Source organism: Lytechinus variegatus, chromosome 18 (assembly GCF_018143015.1).
Source record: "Lytechinus variegatus isolate NC3 chromosome 18, Lvar_3.0, whole genome shotgun sequence".
In the NCBI taxonomy this organism is placed as follows: Eukaryota; Metazoa; Echinodermata; class Echinoidea; order Temnopleuroida; family Toxopneustidae; genus Lytechinus; species Lytechinus variegatus.
The window spans coordinates 3,530,021-3,545,787 of NC_054757.1; the positions used below are offsets into that span (position 1 = coordinate 3,530,021).

At 37.9% G+C, this 15,767-nt stretch overlaps 1 protein-coding gene across 1 annotated transcript; it reads left to right on the top strand.

Moving 5' to 3' along the window:
* Positions 1-1,634: 1,634 nt before the first annotated feature.
* Positions 1,635-14,192, top strand: LOC121431774 (zinc finger protein Xfin-like). Its single transcript, XM_041629475.1, has 4 exons — positions 1,635-1,682; positions 1,859-2,126; positions 5,665-6,315; positions 8,296-14,192. The coding sequence occupies exons 2-4, from the start codon at positions 2,090-2,092 to the stop codon at positions 13,467-13,469; spliced, it is 5,862 nt and encodes a 1,953-aa protein (XP_041485409.1). The 5' UTR covers positions 1,635-1,682; positions 1,859-2,089; the 3' UTR covers positions 13,470-14,192.
* Positions 14,193-15,767: the final 1,575 nt, after the last annotated feature.

The following is a 15,767-nucleotide window of genomic DNA, read 5'->3' on the forward strand; positions in this document are numbered from 1 at the left end:
GGAGGCTTGCCTAAAAATATATTTTTTTATTCAACTCTATATTGGCTACCTGGCTTGGATGTGGCTAACATTCCGAATATATTTGCGAAGCATTTGATTATGTGTTAGTGGCAAAGTATTTTTAAGTGAAATGTCGAACACTATTATACTGGTTTGAAATTAATTCTGATTCTCCAGAGGCTACTTAATCAAGATGCAGGAAATCGTAGAGGGCGAGGATCTAGCCACTCTAGCCCTTTATCACAGGGGTGGATCAGGGGGCGGATCCAGCTTAATTTTGCCGACTTGAAGGTGCTGGGGTGAGGGTGAGTGCTCCTTCGCCCAATGCACCTTGCATGGGCGGATCCAGGTATTTTTAAATGGGAGCCGAAGGCCCCGTAACACGCACTAAAGGTTTATCCTGCATGACGGGGGGGGGGTCTTGGGCCCTTCCCCCTGAAAAATTTGGAAATATTCAACCCCTATAATTCTCTCAAGTTAAAAAGGACACTTTTCTGCAGGGAAGGGGGGGGGGGGGGGCTGGGGCCTGGGGCCAGCTCCCCCCCCCCTGGATTATCATCTGTTTCTTTCTGATCTGAAAATATTCTGATATTGAAAGCTATAGATATTTTATTTTATGTAAAAATGGTCCACTTTCTTTTGTTTTGATTTGATATCATTTTCATATTTAGGCCTACAGTCGGTCCATATAATCTCTCACATTATATAGCCCCAGGTTCTATAAAGAACAAAATGTGAAAAATATACAAATTACAACTTATAGGCCTGAATAAATAAATGAAATGTGACAGTTCACTTTTTGTCAAAACAATTAACCTTTTATAAAATCAAAATTATTTTCTCATGCACCACAACTTCGGAGGCTTTCTTTTCGATCATATGTTAATTTTCTCGCCAAAACCCCACATAATATCCCAAATCCAATAAAATTTATATTTAGACATTCAACAGGACCATTTAGGCCCTATAGTGAAATCTATATTATATAACGGCTGATCCAACGCTCATAAAATATATATAGCGACGTTTAAAGTAATGCTATTTTCTTGACTTGGGGTATTGCGAATTAAATTTGGAAAATTTAAAGTTGTTTCCACCCCAGCATCCCCTACACCCCCCCCTCCCGCTTGGGCCTGATCATCGAGATATATTACTAAGGGCCTGATTTATCACGGATAGGCAAATAGGGCTTATGCCCTGATTATACCCGTAACTCTTTCTATTCGTCCTTTCCTGTCCCTTCCTATAACCTCTATATTCCTACTCTTAATTTGTCTGTGTAACTTTGCGTTCTCTTTCTTTCTTGTTTTGTTTCCTCAGTTTTTCTGAAATAATAGCCTGCATAATATTTCTTAAATGCATTTATTTATTTGCTTATTCAGTATTTTTAGGTTTTATTAGTTTTATTTATCTATTTATTATTATTTTTTTTTTGGGGGGGTCGTTTTGCTTACTTTCTGTTTGTCTTTCACATTGGATGATTTGTGTTCAGTTATTTTCCCTCTTTTTCGCCCCTGATGGTTTCCTTTGTCTCCCCTTTATAGTGTTTTCGTGATAGGTCCATGGTCAACATGGTCAAACGAGGCCCAGAAATCTGACATATTTTTTCCCTTTTCAATGATCTTGACGACACCGTAGACGGATGATCGAGTTTCGGGCGATCGAGTCGTAAATTATTAAAGGTAAGGGCTGATTTTGCTAGAAAAATACTTAGGAAGTAAATTATTACTATGATTTTATTTGTGTAAAATGTCTTGGTCTCAAAGAGAAAATTCATGATTTGCGCTTTTGTCTGGATTGAAAAGGGAACGTTTCGTTTTATTCACCTACATTTTTGTGACCTCTTTCTTTTACACAGACGTCTGTACAGTTACCGTGCGGTAGTCGGAATACACAACACAGACCCCGTTCTGGCACAGCACGTAAACATCGCCTACACCCGGAGGCAGGAGCAACTCCCGCCGCGGGATTGGATGCACTCCCCACTGACTGTTTCTCCAAACACGGCCGCCAGAAGAGACTCCCGGCCGGGCTGGGCCAAAGAACTGCAGTTCATATTGACAATTTATAGTTTCAGACTTTTCTTGTCATGGATAAAGTGAATGTTTCACCAATCCTAAAACATGGTAGGCCATAATTATGAAGAAGTGACTTCATAATAAATAATTCTATTTGTTTTAATTAAGGAGAATGAAAGTATGAAACCTTGGCTTTCAAAATAGCTGGTGTGAAACAGAAAAATCAAAGAAACAGATCAACAAAATTTTGAAAAAAATGAGACAAATAATATGAGAAGGTTATGTGCATTTGAATATTGCAATCACTAATGGAGATCCTATCATTGGCAATGCGACAATGATGTGTCATTTCAGTCACTTGTGAGCAACTCTCGCTATTACTTAAGTATATATTTCACTTAAATCGCCTCTTTTATTACATCTATCAGTAGATCATGTGTTCTTTCTATAGGAGGGCATGTAACACAGATTTTTAAGAATACATCATGGATAAAGAATTTGTATCACCATAAAGAAAAAGCAAAAAAAGACATTTTTTGGGTATTTTATAGTCCATCAAAGGAAATGTGACATCATACATCCTTGTCGCATTGCCAATAGGAGGATCTCCATAGCATAAGTGATTGCAATATTAAAATGCTCATAACTTTCTCATTGTTTGTCCGATTTTTCTTAAACTTTCGTTGATCGGTTTCTTTGATTTTTCTGGTTTGACACAATTGTACTTATTCCAAAGGTTTCATTACCCTTTAAAGGGGAATACAACCCAAATAAAAACTTGTTTTATAAGGAAGAGAAATATCAGACAAGTTAATAGGTGAAAGTTTGAACAATATTGGACAAACAACAAGAAAGTTATGAATTTTTAAAAGTTGTAAATATTGGTAATCACTATACCCATGGAGACTTCAAATTGGCTGCATATGGGATGTCATAGTGATGTAAGGCAAGGACTACTCTTCCATGTACTCCAATACATATTATGGCTAAAATGTCATTTTTCCCAAAAGTTTTATTTCAAAGTATATTTTTCTGTCATGAGGACATACTACAATATACTACCTGGGCTATATTTAGATTACTGTCCCAGGGGAATGGGTACTTAGGAGAAAACCACAAATCCCTGATAATAAAGTACATGGCCTATGGGAAAGTTGTCCGTGCCCCTTGTCATAATTTACTTACACAGTTGCCAATTTGAAATCTACATAGTATTAGTGATCTCAATTTTAAAGCAGCTATAACTTTCTCATTGCTTGTCCGATTTCTTTCAAACTTTCACCATTCTGTTTAATTTATTTTTCTCCTTCCCAACATAACATTTTATGGCCAAGGCTGGATTCCCCTTTAAGTATACATCTAGGCCTAGTTTTACTTCAAATATATCAACTTGTCACCAGGTGAACTTGCCACAAGTTGGTTTTATTTTAATTAAAACTAGGCCAAGTTTTAATTAGAATACCGGTAGAACCAACTTGTCACCAGGTGAACTTCCCTGTTATTATTAATAACAACAGGGATGTTCACCCAGTGACAAGTTGGTTTTATTCTAATTAAAACAAAGTCTAGACCTAGTTAAAACAATGAAAACAGATTATCATGAAAATTAGAAAAAAAATATTTGAGTTATTAGTTTGTTGTGACATCACAGCTCAGCCACAGATGAGCAGCTCCAATAGATGTCCTGTGATATGAATTTAGAAAATGCCATTTCTAAAAAAAAGTAATTTTATTTGTGTTGGATCACACATACCTAAAGCCATAACAAATAAATTTAGATCCTATTCATATTCTTCTATAATTGAAATAGAGTGAGTCTATATTGAATTTGTATTAGATGATGGGTGCCAGGAGTATATGATATGACAATTTAAACATTTCAAAATTAACTACTGTCATATTCTTTAATGGATTTTCCTAAACCTTGTCCAACATTTTACTAATTTCTTATACTTTAACTAAATATTGTCAGGATGAACTTCCCTGTGGATATTGTAAGGAAAGAGAGTGTTTATAGATCTACTTCTATATAATAGGCCTACTCTATTTTCTCAACAATTCATCATGCTCAGCTCAACTAAAACTTTTTTTTTGGTCTTTGTTTTTGTCTTGTCTTCCAATTTCATGTTTGTATTTAATTACTCTCAAGAATTCTGTTTTGCAAGATTCTCTTTCTTATTGTTGTTATCATCAATGCACCCTTGTCATGAAATAGTTATCTTGCCTTAGAAGTTTCTTTTAAGATGAATTTACTTTCCTTGATATTGAATATTTCTTATTGTAAATAAAAAGCTTACCAATAATAATTGCAAATATCTTATCAAATCAGTCATAGTTTTCTACAGACACAATTTTAACCTCTTAGATAAATTCATTCCTTTATTTTTTTTTTAATGTAGATTACCTGTAAAATAGCAACAATAGTAAGCATTAAAAAGGAAGAAGTAAAAATAATGTGAAATACCAGAACTGGTATGCCATCATTATTGGTAAACATTTGTAGATTTATTCCACATAGCTGGTGTAGGCCCCTTATATAAAGTGGTTGGCCTGCATCATACATTATCTTACAATCGAGGTCGAGGTGGGCTATACAGGGGTAAAAAAAGGCTGTTGTTTCGAATTCCTTTGATGCAGTGTCATCTCCTGAGCATTTTGAATCCATTGTAATTGAAATCGGCCAAAAAATGAGAAGGTGCTGCCCAAAAATCTGATCTGGGTGGGTGTGGGCCCCAAATAGGACAAATATTGACGTGTCTGACTGCATCTCAGTACTAACTTTAGTGTTCAATGTATATTTTTGGTGATTTATTTGCTGATATACATGATTTTATAGACAAGTACTGTAATCCATTGAAACTAATTACTGTTAAAATAAGCTGGACCACGGGCAAATCGGACCCACCCCCATGTGTGAAAAGCGTAGCTGAGAGAGATCAGCAGATGGCCATTCATTCAACATACGTACATATATCTTATGTATTTCTTTGTTTTTCAACTTATTTTTTTTAATGGAAATCATCAGCGATACTATTTCATTCATAATAAATAAGATGAAATCAGTTACTTTTAGTCATAAAAAGTAACAAATAATGAAACATTTTCAAAATTTTGACTACACATAGAGTTTTCATTGGATTTGTACGTGAAATCACGTTTTTGATCAATTTTGGGGTGCGGCAATCACTGACTTATTGATGCGTAATTTCGGCACCGCGCACCTGGGTGTGATGCGAATTTGGTCTAAAAAGTTGCACGAGACTTGAAAGTACCGTATACAGTCAGCGAGAGGCACGGTAATAAAACTTTGTGCAGTGGATTTATCACAAAAAAATGTTACAAAATATATGTCAAAAAATGTGTAATGTAAACATTTTTAATGGGAAGTGGTCCCATGGGACCAAAATTGTTTTTTTGGGCAGCACCTTCTAAATTTTGGACAGAATTTGATAAATGGGGTATAAGAATGCTCAGGAGAAAACCCTTCATTTAAGCTGGTGCCTGAAACAAGCTGAAACATCACTATTTCATAGCCTACCTCTACTGACAGGTCTGTCTGGTAGAAAAACTTGCTCATGCTAGTCATTGGCTTTTAAAATCAGATTAAAGAAATGATCTATGTTGTATGTGTTGATTTGCTTTCTAGGACAAACTGAGAGCAGTGACGAAACCGCAAAAAATGTTGAAGAGATTACAACATCGCTTCAGCGAGACATTGATCAAATATGCCAGGATAAAATTGAGAACATTGTTGAGGTATACATCGAAGAATTGCCCATGTGTGATGATGCCGGGGACTGCCACTCAGCCGGTCCTTCACTAGCAGAGGATGCTCAAAGTAGAAATATTGAGAATCTTTGTGATGAAAATGACAAAGCCGATGTTAATGCTTCTCCTAGAGATGGCGACTCTCATACAGATGTGAACAATGGACAATTGGATGGGGCTAAAGAGCACGCCACAGAAGAGATAATTTTGGAAAAAGGTGACGAGACTGCAAAAACTGTTGAAGAGATTGCAACATCGCTACAGCGAGACATTGATCAAATATGCCGGGATAAAATTGAGAACATTGTTGAGGTATACATTGAAGAATTGCCCACGTGTGATGATGCTGGGAACTGCAAAGCAACTTCTTCTTTGCTAGCTGAGGATGCTCAAAGTAGAAATAATGAAAATGACGAGGCTCATAATGATGCTTCGAGTCCTAGAGATGGTGGCTCTGGTACAGATGTGAACGATGGCCACTTGGATGTAGCTCCAGAGCACACCAAAGAAGTGATCATTTTGGGGGAAGGTAAAATCAATTCACTATTATGGCCATGTAGTGGTCTCGATAATAGTAGGGTGGGGGTAAAAGTTTGGGGAGAGGGGTAAAGTGGTAGAGTTTGTGAGATTAGAAGGAGCTGGAGGGAGGTTGTAATCTATAGGGTTTAGTGGTTTTGCTTTGTTTGAGTTGGTTTACATGTGTTTTCATTTTAACTTGACTCAGTCTAATTACATAGAAAGTGGGGTATAATCAATGACACCACTCTTACTACCGTCCTAAAACTAGTTTACTGGAAACTAGCTTAGTGGAATCTAGTTTAACATGTAATGAGAACAGTTGAAGCGGTCCTGGAAGCGATCTTCCAAACCGGTTCAGAAAACACCTCGCGATGTAGTTCTGAAGACCACTTTGCCTCGTTAACCGGTTTTAGCGTAAGTGAGAACACTACCAGTCTTTGGGAAGCGATCTTTGCACATTTCGAGCGCGCTTCTCCACATACTGTATGTGGAATTCCTACTCTGCAGTTTCAAATTTCGTGTGAAACATGCCACCCCACTCGAGTGATCTTCCAAACTGACTTTCTGAACTGGGTTCCAGTAAAGCAGTTTTAGAAAATATAATGAGAATGGTGTCTTAGTTTTATGAATCCCACAAATCATATCCTGAGATTTCAAGTTTAGTGTAAGTGCTGGTGTGAGTGTTGGAAGCACAATTTGGATTGCCTTTCATAACTCCAACACCTAATTTGGGTTTTCCAAAAATCACATTTTTAATAATTCTAACACCAAGTGAGACTTTTCCCAGCACCAGTCCTATATTATGTTGGTGCTGTGCTTATGTAAAAATTGTCCTACTGTAACACCAACACCAAAACCTTAACAATAAACTTGAAATCACCAATAGTGTTGTTGAGAACATAGAACCAATGCAATTCAATTTTTTTAAAGGGGAATCCAACCCAAATAAAAACTTGTTTTTATAAGAAAAAGAAAAATCAGACAAGTTGATAGGTGAAAGTTTGAACAATATTGGACAAACAAGAAAGTTATGATTTTTAAAAGTTGCAAATATTGGTAATCACTATATTCATGGAGACTTCAAATTGGCCGCATATGGGATGGCATAGTGATGTAAGGCAAGGACTACTCTTCCATGTACTCCAATACATATTATGGCTAAAATGTCATTTTTCCCAAAAGTTTTATTTCAAATTATATTTTTCTTTCATAAGGACAAAAACAATATACTACCTGGATTATATTTAGATTACTGCCCCAGGGAAATTGGTACTTAGGAGAAAACCACAAATCCCTGATAATAAAGTACATGGCCTATGGGAAAGTTGTCCTTGCCCCTTGTCATAATTTACTTACCCTGTTGCCAATTTGAAATCTACATAGTATTAGTGATCTCAATTTTAAAGCAGCTATAACTTTCTTATTGCTTGTCCGATTTCTTTCAAACTTTCACCATTCTGTTTAATTTATTTTTCTCCTTCCCAACACAACATTTTATGGCCAAGGCTGGATTCCCCTTTAAAGCATTCTTTATTTAATGTGCCCAGCATCACAACAGTTTAAAATTCCTGTTTATTAGGGAGTGTTTTTGTTCTATTATTTCACAAAGGGTTTTGTGCGACTTAAAGTTATTCTCATTAATGCTAAGACCCTGATCAGAACTGTAATCAATAAGCATGTTTGGAGACAATTCTAATTCAAAGCCATGAATATACAACTCCCATTTGGACCTTTAGACTGCTAAACAAGAATTTTGCTACTATCACTTGTTTCCTTTGGAACACCTGACTTCGAAAGAAATATATGATTAGAATCTGATTGGATGGCATGGATTCCATTCTGGAATCCGCATCTCAGGCCTGATATAGTTCCAAAAATATAACAATAATATGGACATAAATTTGTGATGTGGCGATATCCATCATAAAAACTTGCCTCTGGCGGAGATATTATTGAATAATGAATGTAATTTCACTTTTCCCCCTCTTAGATGCTCTTCAAACCCTTCAAGATGATAACCAACAGCCCTTTCAACAAGGAGATGATACAAGTCAATCAGCTGTGGTTGGAATTGTCAGCAAACCACCCGAGGACATTGATGTAAAGTCTCAAACTGTAACACCCAGCAAGTCTTCAAAAGGTTTTAGAACTAGAAGGCCATTGTATAAATGCACCACTTGTAATCGGACCTGCGGTAACAAAGCACATTTTGAGGAACATCTCAGAATACACACTGGGGAGAAACCTTTCCAGTGTTCAGAATGTAACAAGTCCTTTATCACCAAGTCCCACCTTACCAGACATATGAAGCAGTTGCATAAGCCACATAAAACTGCTTTTGATCGTTTTATTTGCTCATATTGCAAGTTGTCATTGCCTTCAAAGGCTCATCTTGATTCGCATCTAAGAAAGCATACCGAAAGGAAATTGGTAGAATGTAGTGTGTGTAGGAAAACATTTACAAAGAAAATCCATTTAGTTGAACATCTGAGGATACATACTGGAGAAAAACCATTCAAATGTGTTAAATGTAATAGATCATTCATTACCAAATCCCATCTAAGAAGGCATGTCCAATTACACTTTGGAGGTAAAACTAAACCCAAGAAACAGTTGAAATGTTCGTATTGTAGTGCTTCATTTTACAGAAGTTTTCATCTTGTTGAACATGAACGATCCCATACCGGGGAGAGGCCCTTCCCATGTTCTGAATGTAAATGGTCTTTCATGACAAAATCACACCTATTGAGGCACCGAAGAACACAACACACCGGGAGTAAGCTTACGGAGAAGAATGATCAAGTTGTTAACATCAGATTGACGAGAGTGCTCAAAAGAGGAACAAAGTTCAAATGCCAAGACTGTGAGAAGTCCTTCCAAAGTCGGTCCCTTCTTGCAAAACATTCAAGAGAGCACAACATAGGAGAAACAGAATTGATGGAAACACTTGATCTTGAAAGGTCTTTTCGGTGTGTGCAGTGTAACATAATGTTCCCTGAAGCAAGTCTTAGAGATGAACATGTGAAGAGTCATTCTGCTGTCATGGCAGATGTTCCAGAGCCAGAGACAATCAACCATGTATGTTCTCACTGTGGCTGTATTTTCTCTGATCAGAGACAACTGGATGATCATGTGAAATGCCACACTGGTAATGAGGTGGAGGGAACACCTCAATGTCCTACAGGTGATGATATGTCCACTAAGAATTCGGATCCTGTAACACATGAAGTAGATGAAAGTCCCGAATGCTCCTTCAGTGATGACGAGTATTCCGCCGAAAAGCTACAACCCAAGGAACATGGAAAGAATAAAGTTCAAGAAAAGGGGGCTGAGAATATTGTTGATGGGGAGTCAGATCTGATGGCACATGTGAAGGTTCATGAAGGTAGAAGCCATCTGAAGTGCTCCTATTGTGACCATTTGTTTGGTAATAAGCACCACCTTACTGAGCACATCCGGACGCATACTGGTGAAAGACCCTTCCCTTGTCCTCATTGTGATTGGTCATTCATGACAAAGTCACATCTGACACGCCACTTGAGAACACACACTGGAGAGAAACGTCACGAGTGCAGTTATTGTTCCAAGAAGTTCCTTGAAAGTACACAACTGAAAGAGCACATCCGACAACATACCGGGGAACGGCCTTACGAATGCTCTGAATGCAAGAAGCGCTTCATCTCCTCAGGTAGTCTAAGATGTCACATGAGACGACATGGTGTAGAAAAGTCTCATAGGTGTATTCATTGCTCTAAAGTTTTTTGTTGGGAAAGTCATCTTGAGGAGCATTTAAGAATACATCAGGAAGAAGAACCTCAGGTTCAGTCTGACTTACCCCAAAAAGATGAGAGTAACAGCGAGAATGAAGAATCTCACTTACATGTATCAGTACCTGAAGATATCAATATGATTGACAGAGTGGGAAAAGATTTGCAGAGCCCTGAGCCTTCCAATTCATACACTCTTGAACTGGATCCTACAACTAAGAAAGAGACTGAGAGTGTCAACAAAATTCATCAGTGTCCATACTGTGCCCGTGAGCTTGCCACCAAACATCTACTAATTGAGCATATACGGATTCATACTGGGGAACGACCCTTCCCGTGTCCGGAATGTGATTGGTCATTCAAGACAAAATCGCACCTCAATAGGCATTTGAAGACGCATGGTCGCACCTACCACTGTTCCCAATGCTCGGATATTTTTTCTTCTAAGTATCTTCTGATGCAACACATGAGTACACATAGAGAAGCACCTCATTATTGTACGGTGTGTAACAAATGGTTTAGTTCTGAATCTGGTCTTCTCACCCATTGTAAAGAACATGATGGGGATAGCTCGGATGTTAAAAATGAAGATTCTACTCCTTGTGGCAATGCAGACTCAGATTCTCAAGCCTCTGACACCATTGAGGTTGAGAATGCAAAAGTGGAGAAAGTAACACCTAGTGAATCACAGAGTGAGGAAGAGACCTATGAGTGTTCTTATTGTATGAAATTGTTTTCAGACATCAGTCAATTTGTGGAACATATTGGAATTTGTTACAAGCTGTCAACAACCAAGCCTCCTACAACTATACACTCAAGTAAAGTCAGTGCAGATGTTGCTGATGCAGGGTATCTGAAGTGCTCCTTTTGTGGCTGTACATTTTCTGAAAAGTGCCATTTAGATGAACATGTAAAGATTCATTCTGGAGAGGATTCAGCAGAGGAGAGTCACCAGTGTCAAAACTGCAGTGAGACATTTTCTACGCAGTCGGATCTTACGACTCACATGATAAAGCATGACGGAGAACACGCTTTTGTGTGTATCTATTGTAGCCGTTCATTTCCTGAACAGGCTCTTCTTGAGGAACATTTCAAAGTTCATGAAGCGGAAGATTCCCCTGAGTCATATCAATGTTCAAAATGTGATCAGTTTTTCATGAGACAATCGGATCTCACAAAACACATGAAAAAGGCTCATAAGATTTTCCCAGGCTATAATTGCTCATATTGTGGCAATACATTCGCTAATAAGAATCATCTCACAGAGCATGAACGATCCCATACAGGTGAGCGGCCTTTTCCTTGTACAGAATGTGAATGGTCGTTCATGACGAAGTCCCACCTCCGGAGGCATATGAGAACTCATAATCGGGAAAATCCTCTCAAGGGCAGCTATAGTTCGGTGACATTCTCTTCAACAAAGCATTTAGACAACCATACAAGGAATGCACATCGCTGCTCAGTCTGTAAAGAGTGTTTTTCATCTAAGGCTAGTCTCATTGCGCATTCAAAGACTCACACAGAAGATATTTCTGATGCTGGAAGTAGCGTTGTAATTGTTAAAGACAGTAATGCTGATGACCATGAAGGTAACATAGACACTGATTCGGACTCTAGCGAGGTACACGACATGCAGGCAGACCTTACACCAGAAAGTCCAACACTTGATGGAGTAACTGTAGATGAATGCTCGCATTCGCAAGAAGCCCCATTTCCTGAACAGGCTCTTCTTGAGGAACATTCAAAAGTCCATGAAGTAGAAGATTCCCCAGAGTCGCATCAATGTTCAGAATGTGATCAGGTTTTCACGAGACAATCAGTTCTCACAAAGCACATGAAAAAAGCTCATAATATTTTGCCAGGCTATAAGTGCTCATACTGTGGCAATACATTCGCTAATAAGAATCATTTCACAGAGCATGAAAGGTCTCACACAGGTGAGCGGCCTTTTCCATGTACGAAATGTGATTGGTCATTCATGAGGAAGTCCCACCTACGGAACCATATGCGAACACATGTTCAGGACACGCAGACAGAACTTACACCAGAGAATCGAACCCTTGATGGAGTAACTGTAGCTTACGAATCTTCGCATTCACAAGACTACAATAAGACAACACTTTCTGCGCAGTCGGATGGTACGACTCACATGATAAATCATGACAAAGATGAAGCTTTTGCATGTATCTATTGTAGCCATTCATTTCCCGAACAGGCTCTTCTCAAGGAACATTTAAAAGTTCATGACTCGGTAGGTTCTTTGAAGTCATATCAATGTTCAGAGTGTGATCAGGTATTCATGAGACAATCAGTTCTCACAAAGCACATGAAAAAAGCGCATGATATTTTGCCAGGCTATAAGTGCTCATACTGTGGCAATACATTCGCTAATAAGAATCATCTCACAGAGCATGAAAGATCTCATACAGGCGAGCGGCCTTTTCCTTGTACCGAATGTGATTGGTCGTTCATGACGAAGTCCCACCTCCGGAACCACATGCGAACACATGCTCAGGAAAATCCTCTTTTTAAGTGCACCTATTGTTCGGCAACATTCTCCAAGAAGGGCCTCCTGGAAGAGCACGTAAGAATACACACTGGGGAAGAAATTGTGGAGGAGAATTTCCACTGCTCTGAGTGTAGTGAGATTTTCACTGCACATGCAGACCTGACGGAACATATGAGAAGTCACGCTGCCGAAGCCTCTTTCGTGTGTACAATTTGTGGCAGCTTGTTTTCTGAACAGAGCGGGCTAGATGAACATGCTTTGATCCATACAGAGGCAGAGACGGAGAAGAAATTCGGGTGTTCAGAATGTGGAATGATGTTTGCCGTAGAGTCAGATCTCACAATGCACATGAAAAGGGTGCACAAGATACGGCCGCACTTGGTATGCTCTTTCTGTGGCAATAAGTTTGCCAATAAGTATCATCTTACAGAACATGTGAGATCTCACACCGGTGAGCGTCCTTTTCCATGTGCTGAATGCAATTGGTCCTTCATGACAAAGTCTCACCTCCGGAGGCATATGAAAACGCATACAGGTGAAAAACCTCACGAATGTACTTATTGCCCTCAGAAATTCGCTGTCAAGACGCGGTTGATTGAGCACATTCGGATCCATACAGGGGAAAGACCGTTTCAGTGCACAGAATGTTTTAAGCATTTCACCTCGAAGTGTAATTACAAGAGTCATATGAAGACCCACTCCGGGTACAAGCCATACCAGTGTTCATTTTGTCCCAAAGCGTACTGCAAGAGAAATCGTCTAAACGAACACCTGAAGAAACACACGGAAAAGAAGCCATTTAACTGTTCAATATGTGACATGGGATTCGTGCGAAAGGCTCATAAAACAAGGCATATGATGTTACACGGTGATAAAGAAGCTCAGTAGGTCTGCCCTCTAGTGTCAACAAAATGAAATGCATCATTGATGTTTTCGTAATTTACATTTCACAACATATCACATTGTCTTAGTAGAAAACTATTGATATCATTATTCTTTAATTAGGCATTATATTTGAAGAGTATATGAATGATAATTATGGGGTGTTTCACACACACACAAATCACATGTGTGTTATGTTAGGGCAGATGAAAATTACATTCCTAGAAAAAAATGTGTGCGAAGCGCGATGAACCTTGCGGTCGGGGTCCTAGATTCTCTCTTGTGCAATCTGGCCCTTATTTTGGGAGCATTTAATACAACAAATTTATAACAGTTTCATATGGAACGCAGGCAAAATTAGAAAAGATTTCAAAATACAGCGAGAGTCAATATTAATGATAACAAAATTGTAGTACTTTGTTAAAAGGAATCTAGATTGTACCTTTACATACCTGGTATTGGGGAGATAATAATATCTTGAAGTATCAAAATATTTTGTAGTCAAATTAGAATGAATAATAGAGCATGTCTGTTGTAGACTCTAACAAGGATGTCAGTCTCCTAGTCACTTTCAGTATATGGGAAAAGTGACAGTCTGTCAGCAACAAGTTGCTTGAACCATGGCACAAAAGGTGTAATTACCAGACGAAGGTACTGGTGCAGATTTTCACTGGTCAAGCAGGGGTCGCGGAAGCGGGCAGGGGGCTTCAGCCCCCCCCCCACTTTTTTTTTTCCAAACCATGTTCAAAAACGTAAAAATTACCATATGATTGTGATTTTTTGCATGACCAGCCCCCCCCCCCATACATGAGATAGTTCTTTAAAATGTTCATTATGGAAAATTCACTTTGGCACCTGTATGTAAATCCAAACATGGTGAGAACAGCACTGGTCATCTAATAAGAAAGTAGATCGAACAGACAGAAAAGACTCCACTAAATTTTGTGTAAAAGTCAAATTAATTTGACTGCCATTCCTTTTATTACGGTTAGGGCTACATGGATACACAAAGTAATCATATTGAGCTGTTTCATATTGTGACTTAAAAGTGATTTAAAAAAAAAAAAGCAGCAGAGTCTCGCTGGCCGGATTGAGAAGCTCAGCAGGCCGGATCCAGCCCGCGTGCCGTAGTTTGAGAACCCGTGACCTAAAGCATGTTCCAGTGCAGCTAAAAGTTGCGTGTAACTTTATGAGCAGCTCTATGAAAACACCCACCAGGCTATTTCATTAAGCTGCTCCCCTCCCCTGGATTATTGAAATTAACAATTTAAAAACATTCCTTCCTTTGAAAATGCCTTTAAGCTTGCTTCATGTAAATTTGTAAATATATATATTTCTATCAGATTTTTGAAAGGAAAAAAATATTCCTTGTACATAAATGATTTCTTCCTTTTTTTTCTCCACCAGATATATGAATACGAATTCATTCTGTTTTATTTACCAATTTACGGTATATGTTCATGTCATTTTGAATCATGCATGTATGTTTTAGAAACATTATCATTCAAAGGTTTGGATGCGATCTATACAGAGTAGGTATGCTTATTATTGAATTTATTCCCTTTTTTTTAAGAAAAGCATTAAATATGACTTAGAATAATTACATAGAAAAGATACTGAATAAAATAGATACAAATATGGATATTTCAATGTCCAAATTTCCTTAACTTACTTTTTTTCTGACTGATTTTCATTGAACTTTCTTAATATTACCTCTGTCTACCTCAGCCAATTTTCATTGAATTGGCTTATGTGGAGGATACAAGTGTGTCACTGTTAACATTACTTAGATTTCTTTTTTTTCCCAACCCTCCCCTGAATTCATCATTTTACAGATTATACAGCATGAACTGAATATGAAATTTAGCATGAATTTAATATGTTATTATTCTTTTGTTTGCTACTTAAGCATTTAAAATATGTATTGCACATGTTAATCTTTTTGTATTATCATTTTTTAAAGAATATTTCCTTATGTATACAGAAATAACACATTTTTAAGTTCAAAACATTCAGCTAAGACAAATCACTTTTTGCAAAAAAAGTAAACCCCTCATTGTAAATTGTAATGTTCAGTCCATTTCAGAAGACTATGGGGTCTTATGGCATTTGAACTTATATTTTTTTATTACACTGCAAAAGCTCTGGTGTTGATTTAACACCAGCCCAAAATCTGTCTATGCCCACTCCAGACTAGTGTTAAACAACACCAGTTTTGTTTTGGTCTAGCACCAGATAGGAGTTTATACTAACACATTAGTATTAAAACAGCATCAGTTTGATTCCAAACTGGTGTTTCAATAC